Source organism: Pelodiscus sinensis, chromosome 1 (assembly GCF_049634645.1).
Source record: "Pelodiscus sinensis isolate JC-2024 chromosome 1, ASM4963464v1, whole genome shotgun sequence".
Lineage (NCBI taxonomy): Eukaryota > Metazoa > Chordata > Testudines > Trionychidae > Pelodiscus > Pelodiscus sinensis.
Window position 1 is genome coordinate 40,560,012 of NC_134711.1, and position 19,011 is coordinate 40,579,022.

At 43.2% G+C, this 19,011-nt stretch overlaps 1 protein-coding gene across 4 annotated transcripts in view; it reads left to right on the forward strand.

Annotated features, from left to right (window-relative positions):
- The window catches only part of WASL (WASP like actin nucleation promoting factor), an 80,024-nt gene that overhangs the window by 11,800 nt on the left and 49,213 nt on the right, over nt 1–19,011 (forward strand). For all 4 annotated transcript variants that reach the window (XM_075928545.1, XM_075928532.1, XM_075928536.1 and 1 more), the window contains exons 2-4: nt 10,191–10,325; nt 11,550–11,636; nt 13,142–13,238. In XM_075928545.1, the coding sequence (XP_075784660.1) occupies nt 10,191–10,325; nt 11,550–11,636; nt 13,142–13,238 (319 nt within the window). The remainder of the gene's footprint in view (nt 1–10,190; nt 10,326–11,549; nt 11,637–13,141; nt 13,239–19,011) is intronic.

The following is a 19,011-nucleotide window of genomic DNA, read 5'->3' on the forward strand; positions in this document are numbered from 1 at the left end:
ATCAAATCTATTGCATACTAGTACACAGTATAGTATACTAGAAGATTTACCCCACATTGCTTAGGTCTTTAATTCAAAATATTTTTGTTTTTATTCTCTTAATATATATTTGAGAATATATATTAGATATGTTGCAAGCTTTTGCCAGCAGGTGACTCCCTCCTTCACAAAATAAGATCCCTGTTGCTCAGGTCCTTAACCCAGTTCATGGTTGTTTTTCTTCTCTTCAGTCACTACTTTAGGGTGGGCTGGGGGTGAAAGGTTCAGTATGGAGGTTGTCCTGTGAAGAGGGGGCTATGCCTGCCCCCTCTCACTGCAGCAGTTTGGGGCCAGGTGAGAAGCACCTCTCCATGGCCACTGCAGATCCAGCGGGAACAGCTGAGGTAAGGATGAATATCCCCTGGCTGGGGTAAGTGTGCTTCAGGGCCTCCCCCCATTTCCCCCCCCCCCAACCCCTCTGTAAAGGACGGGACAGGGTGATGGGCACCTCAAAGCGTCTGCCTGCACCTGCATGGCTGTTGTCTCTTTTCTCCATGGCTTAATGAGAAGCAAACCCATTCTGGGCACATCACGTTTTCCTGGCACAACCAACCCCTTTACTGTGGTTTAAATTATAAAAGGAAACTGCATACCAAATTTGGTGGTCCTAGCTTTTGCCATCTTGGATGAGGTCTTGAACAAACAGACGCACACATTCTCTCAAATATATACAGTAAACGTCTGATAATCTGGCACCTTTAGGACCCAGGGTGTGCCAGATTATCAGATATGCCGGACTATCGGAAGGGGGGGCTATGACGGGTCTGGGGTGGGGTAGGGAGGGATGCCACCCCAGACCCCTCATAGCCCCCCCCCTTCTGATAGTCTGGCTCTGCCCCAGGCGTCCCTGATTCAGCCGCTGTTAGTCAGTTTCAGCAGTGGCTGAATTGGAACACCTGTGGCAGAGCAGCTGGGGTGCTGCTAGGTTGGTCCCGCAGCCCAGAGGGGCAGCACTACAGGACCAACCCGGCAGCACCCCAGCTGCTCTGCTCCTGGCTTCCCCAATTCAGCTGCTGGTCAGTTTTTCAGCAGCGGCTGAATCGGGGAAGCCAGGCACAGAGCAGCTCCAATTGTCCAGCAGCCGGAGCACTTCCGGGTTCCTGATGGTGCCGGACCATCAGGAGTGCCGGAGCATTGAATGCTGGATCGATGGAGTTTTGCTGTAGTAGATTAAGGTTGTCGTAGTTTCCCCTCTCTTTTCCCCCCCCCGCCCCCCAAGCTGAAGTTTTAAAGTTGCTTCATACTTATGAGAATCATATTGAAGCTAACTGCTGTAATACCTTTAATACAGGTTGAACCTCCCAAATCTGGGAGACTCTTGTCTGGCAACATCCATGGTCTGGTAGGGCCATAGATGTTGCTGGACCAACAAGCCCCAGAAGCAGGAGCAACGCAGGGGCTGGGGAGCTCCGCTGTAACTGGGAATCCCCGGCATCAGCAGGGCCAGGCGGTGGCTGGGGAACCCTCAGCATTAGTGGAGGAGGGGCTAGATGACCCAGCAAACCTCTGGTAGCAGTGGGGTCAGGGGGCCCGCCCTCCCCGGCTGAAGTGGGTGGGCAGCCAGAATCCTGTTTTGAGCAGCCAGAATCTCCAGCAGCAGCGGGGTAGCCTTAGCAGCAGGGTAGGATGGCTAGGCCCTCCAGCTGGGGAACACCCTGCAGCAGTGGGGCCAGCAGCAGCCAAGCAGTCCCAGTTGCTGGGAACCCCAGGAAACTCTGGGGCAGCAGGGTGGGGAGCCATGCTGTCAGCCGATGGTCAGGGCTGTGTGTGTGTGTGTGTGTGTGTGTGTGTGTGTGTTTTTCCGAAAAGGTTTAACGTCCGTGTCTTTACTGCTAGGACCGGGGTCCCATCGCAGAGGGTGGCCAGCAGGCCAACAGACGACCCGTTATATAGGAAGAGCTTATTACACCTTAGATTTTAGCTGCTAGAACACAGGGGTTCCTTCGCAGTGGGCAGCCTAGGAAAGGCTGAAAAGGTGCCCCAACGGATCTTGTCACCTGGGAGTGACACAGATCCAAACGCCCAAGCTCTCCCTATGTCTGTCCCTTTGTGACCGGCTGAAGTTCTTTTAAATTGTGCTTGGTTCTATTACAGCAACTGAAGGAGTCAGGTTAAAACTTAAACAGTTACAGGTTTATTTGAGGAAGCTTATAAATCATATGGTTGCAATGGCTATTCTATTTCTTAACTACTAGCAAAATATAGATCTTAAAAATGGTTACAAAGAAGATAAAGATAGAAAAATAGAAATAATGGTACTAAGTTACAGCTTACTCTTTCTATGTGCACACTTAAGACAGAGGACCACATCCAGGTACAATTTTTACCCCCTTCTGTGCCTCTCGACTCCAGCATGTCAGGCCAGGGCCAGTCCCTCAATTCCTAGGAAAGACGAAAATACGAGGTGGGCGTCCCCATAGAACCTCGGGAGGTCAAACACCTAACCCGACCAGCAGGTAGAGGGTAGAATGACACTCAAAGTGAGTGTGTGCTGGACCTATCTTATATACCCATGGGGTCACATATTTCTCTTTCTTGTCTGTCATGCTAGATGGGGCTGGTCTGTCTTTTGTGAGACCAGTTCTTACAAGGGAGTTGTGAACTTAATTTACGCTTGTAAGAGAGAATTGAGATGATTAAATTGGAAGTACTGGACATTCTTTTCTCAGTGGGAAATTCCTCTCCCAGGGACTGTGTGTGTGTTCGAATCAACATGGGTGCCAGCCGGGGGCAGTTCTCGCAGCCTCAAGGCCAGCTTACTGACTTAATCGCTCGCTCTCCACATATCTGTTTTGTTTTTTTTTTCAGCTTCTCAGGATCAGATGAGCCAGCATAGACTATGCTGATTTTATTGCTCCTTCTCTGTCCTGTATGCTTCAGGAACCTCAGAGAGGCAAATAAGATGGATGTGATGGGGGGAGGGGGGGTGTCTGTCTGGCTACACATGCCTGGCCAGTGTTAGGGGGCCAGTGGCAGTGCAGGGAGCCCAAAGGAGAGGACTTCAGGAGTGGGACAGCTAGCAGGGGAGCACTGACCTCCCCTGATCCAGAAAACTCCCTGGTCTGGGGCAGCTCAGGTACCTAGGGTGCCGGGTCAGGGAGGTCCAAGCTATATTATCAACTGCTAGTTTAGATTCTGTTTGTATAGAAAAATACAACATCATTTAGAGTGACTGAAAAAACACTTAGAACTGCACTCAGTAATTGGGGGGGGGGGGGAGGCAGTGAGGCTCCAACCAATTACCCGGTAAGCAGTAGGCTTATCAGGTAACAGTTAACATCTTACATACCTAATATTCATCTTTCTGTAATCAATAAAATAAGATTGGTGTCCTAAAATTGAGCCAAAACTATCCATTAAAGTTGCAGTCCATTAAAGTAATGGTTCTTAACCTTTTCAGACTACTGTATCTCTGGTCTCATTTGTCTTTTGTACCACAGTTCAGCATGTTTAAAAACTTCTTGCTTACAATTCAGACATAAAAATACAAAAGCATCTCAGCCTACTGTTACTGAAAAATTGCTGGCTTCCTAATTTTTACCATATGATTTATAAAATGATTGAAATATTTTACTTATATTTTGTGTTATATAAAGAATAACATAAACAAGTAGTAATTTTATGAAACTTTAATTTGCATGGGCTCCATTAGTGCATTTTATGTAGCCTGTTGTAAAACTAGACAAATATCTAGATGAGTTGATATATACCCTGGAAGACTTCTATTTAGCCTTAGATGTACTTGTACCCCGGTTGAGAACCACTGCACTGAAGTATGAAAGAACCATATGCATTATACAGTCAAAACACTGAAAACTATAAACTCAATGTCTTCTGATGTGACCCTTGCTAAAGGAATGGGGAGGGAAGGGTTAACTTTCCTCTTTCATGTTTACCCACAAAATATGTTCCCTGATATGTTCTCTAAATTTTATGATTAAATGTAAGTCAGTAAACTGTTCTTGCAGGCTTTTTGCTTGTAGTTTCCTACAGTAATAAAGTGTACATAATATCGAAGTAATGATAAACTGCTGTCTGGAAAAGCTATTCTCAATAGAAGTATTGGGATGGGTTCTGGAAGAACAGACTCATCTGGATAGGAAAGAGAGGAAAGCGTTTTTCCCCTTTGATGTCAGCTTGTGGTTAGTAGATGTCAGTTTAAAAAAGCAAATGCTGTCAAGAATAACAATACAATTGAGTAATTGTGCCTTCTCCTTCATCCCATATTTGCATTTTTTCATAATAGTCCAACTTGTCAGCTTGTGAGCCTGCATTCTTCTGTTTCTGAAAAATTCATTCCTTGGCAAGTTGCATCTCAAGATTTCAATTTTCTTTATATTACTATCAATAAAATAACTGCATCCAAATAATATCCTGGTATGATTTCATTCAGTAATCATTCTACTGAGAGAGGAGCCTAATAAGATGAATGTATCAGAAGCACACAAAATAACAAATTGCAAATTAAAGAATTACTCATTTGCATCCCTCATTCTTCCTCATATCAACAAAGCAGAAGCTGATAGTGTTTGGCTCAAGCTTCTTTTGGCAGATTTTTTTTTTCATAATTCTCTGTTTGATTCCTGATGTTGGATAGCTGGACTATCACGTGAATGTGGGTGGCAGTTCCTAGAAATTGTTCATCAGACCACTGGGTTTCCTTTCTAACTTTGCTCTTCCCTTCAGGGCTCTGCTTTAGTTTTGGTTGTATTGAAAACATTCCCCTGTGGGTGTATGTAGAACATTCCCCTGGTTTTTGTAAGGAAGGTTAAGGATGACTTCCAGTCCTGTGGTCATTTTCTGCCTTTCGTTACTTGGTTTTAAAAGTCTTCTCCCTAATTTTCCAAAAGGATTAGAGTAGGGCTGTAAAATCCTGTTTAAAATGTTAATCAGTTAAACTGTATATTTAACTGGTTAACCAGCCTGATGCGGTGCAGGGAGGGGGCTGCTCTGGGCAGGTGGGATACCAGTTAACTGATTACCTCTATAAGCATACTGGTAAGGCAATACTTACCAAAGAACTGGTTAACCAGTTGCTCCTTTACATGTCTAGTGATAGGTGACCTACAGACTGCAGGCCACATGTGTCCCATCAGGGTTCCATGTGTGGCCCATGAGACATTTTGTTTACCATCACCCATGCACAGGGTTGCCAGATTGCTCTAGTTTCCATCCACATAGTAATACCAGTAGGAAAAAAACTAAAGAGACAAGCATGTAAAGAGACGTGCGTGCTGATAGCACACAACATTGGCTGTGAGAACCATGTACTCCCCCTTCATCCTGTCAAGAAGCTGCTACAATTCAGTTGGCACACGCCACAAATTCTAGGTATGCAAGCCCAATTATTAAAATGACCTTATCCTGGAAAACCATCTTGGTTATGGCAATCTTGCGGCCCACTTACTGGTCTAGGTTGCCCATCACTGGATTAAAGTTAAAAATGTACAGTGTGGAGGGAATTAATGAACAATATAACAAAATTCAAAACCAAACATTAAGCAGGGATGTAAAAAAGAAAAAAATTAATCATGTAACTGAGAAATTTTATTGGTTACACAATTAACTGCCCGGGACTGCAGTGGTTCCCTGCCCCGCATGGGCTTCCTATGAAGAGTTTAACCAGTCGGATTAAGTGGCAAGGTATCAGTTAAACTCTTACATCTGCAGCAGTAAGTAAACCACCAGACTGTACAAAGAATTTACATATGTAGTACATATTACTTGAAAAAGTTATAGTACTTTTCAGACTTGTATAAGAACAACCACAAACAAAGGGCTTGTCTTCAGTGTACACAATAACTTTTGAATCCAGCCAATGATGATGTAACTCTAGCCACTACATTTTCTGTGCCACTATTTCCAAAAGCACAGCTGCTGCCCGAAAGTTGGCCTTTGGGACTAGGTACTATGTTAAAATTCAAAGATTTTCACATAATTTACTCTATATACATTTACAGGGCATCCCTGCTATAAGTCCAAGATACATTCCAAAAACGAGGATGAAAAGTGAAATGTAGTAAAGCGGGGAATCTGTTTTTCCTGTTGCCATTTAGTTGTTGTTTTCCTCAATGTAGGAGTGGGGAAGGGGAGCACTTATAATGCAACAGTCCCTACAAATGTCAACGACATTAGTGCGGAACCAATGTATACCAGTATGACATAGTGGGGATGCCCTGTACTGACTCGCTTATCTATGATTTCAGTTGGTAACAAAGTCTGAGGGGTAGCCATGTTAGGGTATATCTACACTACAGCATTATTTCGAAATCTTATTTTGAAATAGTTAATTCGAAATAACTTATTTCAAAATAACGTGTCTACACTCAAAATACATTTCGAAATAGCGTTTTGCTATTTCGAAATACTGAGTGGATGCTGAATCGCATTTAAGGCTGGCCGGAATCAGGTCCAGCAGGGCATCAGGTCAGAAGTTACTTTGGGTGGCCTGTGCTTAAAGGGACCCCCCCTGAACAGCCAGTTCTCAGCTTTCCCTGCTTGCTTGCCTATCTCGATGAAGGACAGCAAAGCATTTTGTCTCTGCGTGCTCTGGTTGTCCTCACTCGGGACACCACAGCACTCTGCAACATGGAGCCAGAGCTGCCCCGGGCACTCTGGTGCTTCTCATGGATGTGTTGCTGCTATCCTGGCTGCACTTTTTGCAGGCTGCCATCCAGGAGGTCCATTGGGGGGCTGTCCATATCCAGGAGGCCCTGTGGGAGAGCTTCCACCCTGAGAAGCACTAAGAGCCTCCCTGGTCTGCCCCACTGGGGTCTTGTGCCTCATTCCTCCCTTGCGTTCTTCCATTTACCCCTCTCTAACCCCCCTTCCTGATGTAAAATAAAATACATGTATTTTCATGAACACAAACTCTCTTTATTTAACAAAACGGGGGGAGGGAGGGGAGAAATGAAATTCTGGTGAGACTGGGGAAAGGAGGCAGGAGGAGAGAAGAGAGGGTGAGGGAGGGGAGGAGGGAGCTGGAAGGGGGAAGCTCAGGGTTGGGGGTCTCACCAGACCAACTTGATTTTCATGCAAACCTGCTCCTGGGTTCGCATGTGGCCTTTGGTGGCCAGGCTGGCAGCTATCCTGCCATAGACAGCTGTCTCTAGTGCGGAGATCATAGAAGTTGGGGGCCACCAGGGCACCCTGAGAAGGCTGGAGGCCCCCTATTTTGAAATAAGTGTCTATACAACACTTATTTCAGAAAAGCTATTTCAAATTTGGCGTTATTCCTTGTGGAATGAGGTTTACTAAATTCGAAATAAGCATTCCGCTTAGCGGTTTGGCTGTGTAGATAGATGCTAGTAAAGATATTTCGAAATAACTTTGCTGTGTAGACATACCCTTAGTTTGTAAATTAGCTCTTGCTGCACTCTTCTGAAGAAGTGAGTTGTGCCTACAAAAGCTCATGATACTATCGGTATTTTTTGTTAGTCTCTGTGGTGCTACTGGACTACCCCTTTTTTTTTTTTTAAGTTGTTACCAAAGCAATAGTACATCTTTTTATTCCAGTGTTATCTAAGTCTGTAGTGTCAGAACTCTTAGTGTTCCAAGCCCTATAGGAATATTAACCATTTTAGATACTCTTCTGTAAGATCATCATAAAGCAGCTAATGAGTACCTTATTTTTTGATGTAATCATCACCACTTTTTATGTGAGAAAATGAATAAATGTTAAGTAGCATCACACAGGCAGTCTCCAGAGCTATGCTTCTGAGTCAGGAATTCTCACCACCTTCCAACTAGATCAGCCGTGGCCAACCTGTGGCTTGCGAGCCTCATGCAGCTCTCCCCCTCACCCCCCCACCCTCAAGTGTGGCTTGTGAAGCTGCTCCTGCGTGTCCCTCTCCCCAGCCCTCCCCAAAGGGCTCCTGCTGTTCACCGGGTCAGCGATTCAAAATAATGGTGCCCAAGCAAGATGGCAGCCACTGATGGCATCCTGATATTGCCAAAAAGCCTAAGCTTGCTTGCTCTTTGAAGGCTTTCCTTTCCCTTTTTTGCTTGACCATTCTGGTGCGGCTCTTTTTTTCGACGCTGTTTCAGCTCTTTGTTAAATGCGTTGGCCACTCCTGCGCTAGATAATTTAAAAAATAAATTGTTGCTCTGCACCTTTAACCTATTTTTTATTTACATTAGTACAACCAAGTATGGTAACATAGAATAGGCCTATGAAGAACTCGTGCCTTCTCTTAATTGTGTTGTAAGTTTTTTTTTAAAATAACTTGTCTGCCTATTTTGCTTTGATACACAAGGATGGTATAAGATGTGTATTTTTTCCTAAAAGGTCTCTTCTACATCTATTTAAATTCTGGCAGACTCCAGAGTGAATGGGAAACTAGTGAAAGGTATTTGGAGAGTGATATATTCCAGTGAAAGGGAAGGATTTGTTGGAGACACTGAGGAAAATAAAGCGCTTGCTGGGAAAAGGATAAACTGAATGCTTGGCAAAAGGAAAGGGCCAACCTGGCCTGAGCAGCTAACTGCACTGTGCTTGGGCTCAGGCCTGCTCCAGCCTGGCCCAAGGAGCCCTCTCCACACACCTGTGGGCTCCTGGTTAAATGGCTAACCAGTTAAACATAACATTGTTAACCAGTATTTTACATCCCTACTCTCTATTGCTTTCTTATCAAATACAACCCAGTTTAAGGTTGCTATATCAACATTTTTTCAAAGCTCTGCACAGTACTCTTCTCTATAGATAATGTCTGTTATGACAACGACCTCATATGACATTGGTTTTTCACTAGAACAACCAAGTTATATGTCAACAGGAGACTGAGTACATAGCAGTTGGACTAGAAGAATGAAACTTGCTAGGGTGCAATTAAAATTACCACTCTTTCTTTGTGTCCTGACCTAAATGCAAACCCAACTGTGTTTGACTTATAATTGGAAAGCTAGTACTTTAAAACACATCAGCAACTTCTTCATGTCATGTGCAGTTTATAGAATTCTTTAAAAAACTACTGTAATAATATTCAGGGTTTTTTTTTTTTCCGAGTGGTGTCCCTTATGGGTGCTCCACTGTAGGTATGTCTGTATCCTTGAACTGTCAATCAGAAAATGTCAATAGCAGTCCATCCTGCCTATGTGGAACTCCTTCATCCACAAGGCTAGCTGATGTGGACTAGCATTCCTTCCTCAGTTTCTTCTCAACTGACTTACACTAGAGTTGGAGCTAAAAGCTGTCTGTTCACTTTTGTCGTTCTGCACTGTTCACTTTTGTCTTCTACTTAAGAGGTTTTTTAGTTGTGCTAAAAAAAGAAGGAAAAGAAATGAATAAATAAAGGCTTCTCTTCCCACCAATCCTAGTTGGGAGGGGGGTCCTCTGGACAAGGGTATGTCTGGCTTACCAGGCTTAAAGTGTTTTACCTGCACAGAGCTGATCCCAATAATGGTGAGCATTTGCAGTATAGTCACTGTCTCTAGGAGAAGCACAATCCACTGAAGTGTGGTTGTTGCCAGCATCTAAAATCCAGGTACAGGAAGAACAGAGTTCTGACTAAAACTGCTGCTCATGGAGTTGGCCTTTCAGTCTGTGGCATCCCAGCCAGAGCTATCACTGCAACTTTCTACACTGAAAGCAGGAGATGGAGAAGATGAGCCACTTAGACCTTTTCTTAGGAGATCTTTGAGGGTCTGTATAGCAAGTCCAGATCAAGCTGGAAACGATCTCCAGTACAGTCAGCATCTTTGGTACTGACGGCATGTTCCCTGTAAGCTGCAAGGCCATGAAGCAGACTATCAAGGCCTAGTTTAAGCAAGTCCTAGTTGAGTTAATAAATTTAATTCTCTAAATTGGGTGTTCTAGCTTTCCTATTGACTTTTGCATGGGTGCTTTTCAAGTAGACGCTAACACCATTACCTATGCAATCACCCCAGTTAATGGTCTTGCCTCTTGTTTGATTCAGTTGTAGAATCATGGTATTTAAAAAGTCACTCAACTGACCAAATAGTCACATGTGGCTAGTGTGTTGGATACCACAGTTCTAGAAGCTGGTGTCTGGTTAAGAATTCTCAAAATGTGTGATTTGTTGCTTCTGCTTACTGTATAGAATCAAAGTAGGTGTACATTTTTCTAGAAGAAGGAATGTGGAACTCTTAATTTTAAGCTTTAACCAATGTGATTTTTCTTTTTTTTTTTTAAGACAATGTCTTCAGCAGTTGTCCAGATATATGTAGCAGATCGCAATGCCATGTGGTCCAAAAAATGCTGTGGGGTAGCCTGCCTTGTAAAAGACAATCCACAGAGGTCTTATTTTATCAGAATATTTGATATCAAGGTGAGAAGCCTTTCTCTAATTTTTTACTTAAAGATAAATTCATTCTATAATAAATGTGAAGTTTCTCTGAATTGTTTGCATGAATTTCATAAAGGGATGATATAAAGTGAGTAATGCAAGAATTATGCTGATTAGATTTTAATAAGACTTTGATAAAGTCCCATGTGACATTTGGCTAACAAACTAGGAAAGCATGGTCAAGAGGAAATTGGTATGAATGGTGTACATAACTGACTGACAAACTGTAATCAAACAATGGCTTATTGTCAAACTAGGAGGACCTCTCAAGTAGGATCTCATAGGAGCCTGTTCTGTGTCCAGTACTAGTAAATATTATGGATGTCAGCATGTGGAGATGACTACATGCTTATTGGTTAATCTTGGCAACTACATGCATTCCCCCCCCCTTGCTGCTTCTGATACAGAGACAGCAAGGGGCAAAGTGGGAGCCAGTGCCTGTGAGGAGCTGGCTTAAAAGCCTGGGCCCACCTGGGACAGAGACTGCTCTGGAACAGCAGTCCCTATCTGCATGGGCTCTGAACTCCTTGTGGGCAGGGGCTGCTCCTGCATCCCATGGAGCAGCCTCTGTCTGTGGGGAGCTTGGACTCCTCACGGGCAGGGGTTGCTGTCACTCCACGCTGCTGCCTTTGCATTAGAGGCAGCAGCAGGGAGCCATTTTTAAACTGGCTCCCCTCGCGGACCAGCTCCTGCTTGTCATCCCAGGCTGCTGCCTCTGAGGCAGTTGGAGGTGTGCCACGGAGAACAACAGAATTCAAAATGGCCATTCTGAAAGAGGCAGGCGACTTTTTATTGAGCGCAAAAAAAAAAAAAAAAAAAACCAAAAGCTTTCCCCCGACCCTTCTAGGAAAGTTTCTAGGAATGGCCAGGAATCATCTGATTTAGATTGTAAACTCTGTGGGAGAATAGTGATCGAGATGCAGCCGTGTTAGTCTGGTCTAGCTGAAACAAAAGACAGAACTATGTAGCACTTTAAAGACTAACAAGAAACCATCTTGTTAGTCTTTAAAATGCTACATAGTTCTGTCTTTTGTTTCTGTGGGAGAAGACACTGTCTCTTCTTTGTGACTGTACAGTGTATAGCAAAATAGAGCTGCAGTATCCAGTTGCGCCCTCTGAGTACTACTGCAATAAAAGTTTGTCTAATCAGTCTTATTTTTTATTTATATCTTCAGTCTTCAATATCTGAATTTTTTTCCTTTCCAGGATGGAAAACTATTGTGGGAGCAGGAACTGTACAATAATTTTGTATATAATAGTCCAAAAGGATATTTTCATACCTTTGCTGGAGATGTAAGTCTAGTATTTACTTAATTCTTGAATAGCGATTTTAAAACTGTTTGCCCTGCTAGTATTTTTCTTTGTACAATAGCTTATTTTAATATTATAAGTTTTCACCTTTCACTTTGTAAATCCAGTAATTGTATAAATTACACTAGAAGACTTACCCAGCATTGCGCAGGGGTGGACTGCACAGGCTTCCCATTACTGCTTCCTGGACCTGGCCCAAAGCCAGGGGGTAAGGTGGCCTGGGAGAAGTGTGAAGAGCAGCACAGAGGCCTCCCTCCAGTGCTTCTTGGGCCCGGGGCAGAGTGAGGAGCAGTGTTCAGCTCTCCCTGCCTGGGCCTGCAGCGGAGGAGCGAATGCACAGGCATGGTGGCATGGCCATGCTGGGCAGCTTGGCAGTCCAGGGAGGGCAGCAGTATCTGGACCTTGGGTCCTGTGGGGGGCAAGGGCTGCAGTATCTGGACCTGATGGTGCTCTTGGGAGTTGTGGGGTGGGGAGGGAAATGCACTGGTGGGGCCAGTGGGGCTTCTTCCCTCCCCTCCCTTCCCCCCTCAGTCTGGGGCTGAGGGTTGGGAAGGAGAGGGTTTTAGGATAGGGTAGGCCACTTACCTGGGCCAGTGGCCAGCAAGATGGTGAGCCAGGTCCCCAGCCAGTCACTCCCTTCTTGATGAGTGGTTGATGCGACTGCCCCCCGTGGTCACTCTGCAGTATAGTTGACCTCCGGTGCTCACTGCCCCTGGGGTGACTGCAGTACCACATCCCTCCAATCAGTTCCCTCCCTTTCCATGTTATGGAAAACAATCTCTTTCCAGGCACACCCCATTTTCCTCATGCAACCTGACCTTGCGTTAGGCTAGAATAAGAGGAAGCTGCATACCAGATTTGGCAATTGTAGCTGTCATCATTTAGGTGGAGTTATTGAACGAATAGACTCACAAAGTCAGATGCTTGCTTGCACGCGCACACACCCTATTTCATATTTCTAGCAGCTAGTTGCAGATTTGATTATAAATAAGATTTTTTTTTCTAGTGTCAGTGCTAAAATAGAAAACCTGAACTACAAATGAATCAGGAGCACAAAAAATACCTCTTTAAAGTGCTCTTTCTCTGGTAAAGAAATTACCACCTCAGTTGTACCTGTCAGTTGCTTCATTAGTGTTACCAAATGAGCATTTCAAATACATAAGCAATTTTTATGTATCTTTAACATAAAATTTTCATTTTTATCACTGTGTACTTGAAATATTGCTCAGATCTGACAAAATGTGGACCTATCATATCTTAGGAAAAAATTCCACAATTTGAATGTATTTTTAAATTTGACATTAATATTTGCTTCTAAATTGTTCACTAGCGACTATAAAGTGATAAGTCTTAATTATTACCTGCTTATTCCTTCAGAAACAAAATGTGTTCACTTAAACTGTAAAATATTCTAAAAATTAAGCTGGAAAAAAACTTTAACTTTCTTGGCCTTTATGGGGGGGAAAACTGATGTTGTCTTCTTTCAGGCATGTCAGGTTGGTCTTAATTTTGCTAATGAAGAAGAAGCTAAAAAATTCCGAAAAACAGTAACTGATTTGCTTGGACGACGGCAAAGAAAGTCTGGTAAATATTCAATTTAACATGTCATTAATTAGAGTCTAGACATGGCCAGAGATAGTGGTTAGTTGACACTTACATATCCGAAAGCTATTAAGAACTTAGTGCCATATTTAGACCTTAATTTCCATTTGTAACTGTGTGATGCAGAAAAATATATAGTACAAATTTACTGAAGGTAACACACACATTGGTTCATCTTTAAAGTTTCTTTTTGCAATATGAGGCTTTTCTAATATGTGGTATTTGAAAGAACAAACAGAAAGAAGTAAAAGAAAGTTTACTTGTGAATTGGAAATCTTTGTATAACTTGCATGCAAGTTAGATTAACTAGCTGTTCAGTTCTGGGTTTCTCCTAACTGACCCTGCTGTTTAAATGTGGTTCAATTGAGTAGTAACTGAAATCTTTTACTGTCTGATATGTCCAGTTGTCCAGGTGAAATTAATTGTTGGTATCAATCCAATTAGTAGAGAAATGTCTTATTCACAATTAGTAAGGCAGCATGTGTGTTGCAGCATGAAAAAAAATTACAGAATTTGATTCCTCTTCCCCCAGTTTGAGATCTTTGTCCATGTCTCACCCCACAGTGATAGCTTTTGCAGCTCCTCTGTCCTGTGGGGTTGAGGCTGGTTTCCTGCTCCAGTTTGTGCCTTCAGCACTAGGTCACAGCACTGTCAGATTTGGCCCTAGCCACCCCTTCCATCATGACGGAGGGTTGAGTGAGTGAAACCTGGAGGATGTTGTAAACTGGTGCATGGGGTTGCAATACCTACCACAGAGTGCTAGGTCCATCCCCATGGGATTCTGGAACCAAGTTTTGGGTTGTGGCTCCAGAGATAGATGGTGCTGCAGTAGATGGTTTATTGATGCCCATTTGACATCAAGAGGATATTTATTTCAAATCCTGTAGCAGTCACAGTAAAGTTAGTAGCCTGTGACCTTTACTAAATTTACTGTGATTATACTACTATTTCTGGTTTTGTTTTGTTTTTGTTTTTTTTAAGCCATGATACATCTGCTGCCCTAACAATTGGTAATCAAATCAGAGGCCAACACCTTTAGATGCTAGGGAGCTGATCCTGCAATGCATTCCTCAGTGAATTCTGATCTTCATTGGGCCCCCGTGCAGGCAGAGCTCATTGCAGGACTGGAGTCTATTTCTTTGGATGGGATTTCCTAAATTGTCTAGGGTCTTAAATCTGAGTTTAAGTACCTAAATCTCAGTTCCAGGCTTGGTTGCAACTCACTAAACTCCCACCAAACTCTGTAGGGATCTAAACTTTGGTACCTGAATTTTCTGAAAGTTCCCTAAGCATATCAGTTTCTGCCTCTGGATATGTGACTGTGGCTTCGGGGTCGGTGTCTGGACACCTTGTCCCATCTAAGCCCCGGAGGGATTCACAAACTGAAGGAAAATAGGTGGGAGGACACTAAGGATAAAACAGCACAACCGGCTAAACGGTTAACCAATAAGCATGAGCTTATCTATTGCCTTAGCGGTTACATGCCAGCTCCTGGCGCTGGCCAGTTCCTGGGAAGCCAGCTGCAGCCCCCTCCCCACCGAGAGTGGGACAGTAGGCAGGACCCGATGCATGCCAGGAGCCTGCTTAAAAGCTAGCTTCCAGTGCGCACAAATGCCTGGGGAGCCAGCTGTCGCCGTGTGCTGCGGTATCTGCAGTATAAAGGTTATACTGCAGAGCCCACAGTGCGGCTGGCTCCTGGGAGTGGGGCTGGGTTAGGGTTAGGGTTGGCTGGCTGCCGGTCCTGGTCCCTAGGAGCCTGTAGTGTGTAACCATTAAGATATTTAACAATTACATGGTTACCTAATTAACTGCTTAACATCATTAGTGGATGTCAATCTTGTGTGCACAGTGTGCTCAGAAGCCATTTATCAGGTTGGGTCCCATTCAGAGTCTGACTGAAGGAGATGGTGGTGGTGCCCCTATCTACTTCCAGCTTTTGCAGTTAGAACACTCACTTGGAGTGTGGTTGACACCCAGGTTCAATCCCCTCTGTCTAAGGCAGAGAGAGAATTTGGAGCAAGGGGTCTGGCCTGCATCTTAAACTACGCTCCAGAGTTATTTTCACACAAGCATGTGCCTAATAATTCTGACTCTTTTATTGCTAATTATAAACAAATAATGAGGTAAAAATGATAATATGGGCACCCTCACCCTCCTATTTTATGCGAAGTGAGTCAGGCTTCTAGTTGCTTTTCACAACAAACATCTTGGGTGTTTTTGCCTCCTGACTCCAGAAGAGAGGTTCCCAGCTGTGAATCACTGGTAGAAATGAGCACCTGTCTCAAGGAGACTAAGATTAGAACACACCCATTTCGTTGGCATCTCCCATTTCTAGCTTAAGTGGCTCCCCTCTGACTATGCTGGCTTTTGTGAATCACTATCCATGGTACCTGTCCCAACTCATGCATTTTATAGGAAGTCCATGTACCTAATTCAGCCTTTGTGAAGGGCTGTGTGTTTCCTGTGATTATCTAGGCACCTGTGATTATCAAGGCATTGTAACACTTGGCATCAAAACACTTAAGTCCCTTTGAGAATCTTGCCCTTTATCTCTGAGATTTTTGTCTGTACAAAGTTGGAACCTGTTAGTGAAGAACAATAATGAAAGCATGCAAGAATGGTTTCTGTGCTTTAACTGCTCATTAAGAAAATACATTCTCCAAGGCTATCAGTCTTCCAGTTTTCACAAGCCTGAAGTTTTACTCTCCTAAAGGTACTACTACTAGCAAAGCCAAGTTTTAAAGCACTAAAAGTTCATGACTGTAGTCATGTCTTCTGCATGGTGTTGGCCATGGTAACATTTCTTTAGAAATACAGGGGAAAATGATTTCTTAAAAATAACATTCCAGTTTTAATTAAATATATTCTTTTATGTAAATACACTTGTACTTTACAACAAGCATGCCATTTTTAACCTGTATTGCTTTGTGTGCTTGAACATCGTGTTTTATGCACCATAATAACAGACTTATTCATCTTTTTTGTAAAATTACTGTATTAATTTAAAAAGTTAAATAATAAAGAAACAGCTAGTTAATTATATAGTTCTCAGTTGATTTCTGTCCTTTATAATCATTTCTAGGGTTTTTTTCTTTCATGCACAGAACTCCATGAAGTTCTTTGATTAAGCCACCAGATGGAGTTCTGCATTTATATATCCCAGATAGGATTTTATCTAATTGTGGGTATATCTGAGGACTGAATAGCTGAGCTCAGTTAGCAAATTGATATGCTTATGTAAGGCTTCTTACGAGTCTCAACCTTGATTCATCAGATGTAGAAATAATGTATTCTAGTGTTGTCTCCACACATAGTATTAGAATAGTTATAAAAATTGAGCAATCTTGGTAATGGGAGATACTCTATGCTCCCAAGAAATTACCTTGATAATGTCAAACATTAGACGGTTAATCTTTTTACAAGAATCCTACCACTCTAGAATCTCTCTCAGAAAAAACTTCACCCGAAACAGGAGCCACCTGACATATTAGCAAGGGGTCATAGGCAGGCTCTAACTGTGTCATAGGGCTAATGTGAATGTTTCCACGTGTCTCTTGGGGCTTTTCATCATCAGAAGGGGCTGGGTAGAACCATTCTGTAATAATGTGAACTAGGTCTTGGAGCTAAGGCTGTCACATAAAATGTTTGGTGTCTGGTTTCCAGATAGCAAGAAAAGCAAACAGCAGCTTCCTGTTCTTCCATTTTTTTTCTCCTCCAATCCCTTTCAGATGTGCTGATAGATAAGGACACTGATTCTTGAACAGAGGTGCCCAGAGGCAGCAGCAACAACTGAAGTGTCTGAGGAGCTCCTCTGGCAAGGCTAAAATAGAGATGCCCATGGTGTTCTTGAAAGGGGAAAGTACAGTGTGTAACAGAATGGTCTGGCAGGGCTGGATGAAGGCAAACCAGGAAAAGAGGGAAGGATTGACTGGATAGTAAACAAGAGGCGGAAGAAATTGAATTGGAGGAGGAATAGATGAATAGAAAGAGAATCTTAGGTGAAGGAAGGAGAGAATTAAAACGAGGGGAGATAGAAAAAATATTGATTACCAAACATACTTTGATGGGATGACTAGAGGCTTTTGGCAGTGCATGACTGATTGACCCCGAAGTGAGCACAATTGAGAACTCCCCAAAAAGTCTTGAGCCTATGTAGCTAAATGGATAAAACAAAAGGAAATAGAAGCAAAGATTCTCCTATCTTCCACTCCATCCTCAAGTAGTATTGGTTTATAGGGTTAGGGTTTTTTTGTTCAAAATGCTGTAGGTCTTGCAGACCTGCATCTGTGCCCTTCACTTCTTGTCAGCCTTTTTTCCCCTTCCTCCCCAGAAAAATATCCTTACCTGCCCTCACTTTAAATTCTGAAATAACAGAACTAGATGTCTTACCACCGCTCCCAATACAAGTCCATAAAGTCATCTTAAAAACAGAGTAACAGCTGGCAACTTTTCTTTGAACATCTTCAAGAGGAAAGCTGCCACTTTCCCTGCCATCCTGTTGCTACTCACCAGAGCTTTTATGATGAACTTCAGTTGTCTTACTGGAAAATAGGTAGCCATGAAAATTGTAATTAAGCACTCTGCTTTGAAGAAGTTAGTCATCTTTAATCCATATTTAATCAAAAATGCTGAGTATGTGTTGCTTCTGTTGAGTTCATTTGTAGTGTGGTTGCTCAGTGCCTTTAACAACAAGGTTGCTTCCTTTAGATAGCTAATTTTAAATCTGAAACTTAGCTGCCTGCTGCACTAGGCAGGCAGATAAGAAAATTAATATTGAAGAATAAAAACACGTATCCATTAGTGCAATGCAGTAAATCTGAAAGCTGCCTATTTTAATTCTAAAAAAAGAAATGAGTTGATCCCAACTATGTCGCTCTCAAAGTATTTATAAACAGAAGAGTGCATATGGATGAAGAGAAAAATACTGTTTCAGGGAAAGCCATCTTCAGTGGTAGAGTTAAACATCATAGCTGACCCTCTGCCTGCCAGATAAAGCTGAGGGTTGATGGCCAAGTTGACTGTATTGGCTTGTTCAGCTTTAGACCTATATGAAATACTTGCAATTAAATTAGAAAATGTCTCTATTTTTTTTTTTTTTTTTTTTTTTGCATTGGGGGAGAGGGAAAGTGTTTCCTAGCAGGTAGAGCACCAGAATGTGTCTTGGAGGACTTGCATTGCTGAGGCCAGTTGCTGCACCTCTCTCTTTCTCCATCTAAAAAATGGGGATGATACCTCGTTTGTAAAGTGCTGAGAGATCTACTGATGGAAAGTGATATAAAAGTGCTTCAGATTGAGACTTGTTTCACATATAGGATGACTGAAGTTACATGGTGCCTGTTCAGAGAGGACTTTAGAGCAGGGCTGAGGAACATTTTTTGAGTTGAGGGCTGCTGACCCACAGAAATAAGTTGAGGGCTGCACAAAAGTGAGAAGCAGACTGTGACGTAGTGGGGGTACCTGGCTGGTTTCTATGCTGCTGGCTCTGGGGTAACCCCCACTGGCTGTCGTGGGGACCACGACCCAGCAAAACAGGAAGAGTCACTATGCAAACCAGTGGCCAGACACCCCCCATGGAGAGGAACAAAGGAAGGTGGAATGCTGCCTTGGCTGGGGGGCAGGGCTGGAAGTTAGTGAGTTGGTTGCTGGCTGTCGGAGGGCATGGAGGAGAGCCTAGGGGAAGGGGCTGGAGTTTAGGGGCCCAGTCTCCCCCATCTCAAGGGGGCCTGAGGCATCCTAGCCCAGTTCCTGTAACCAG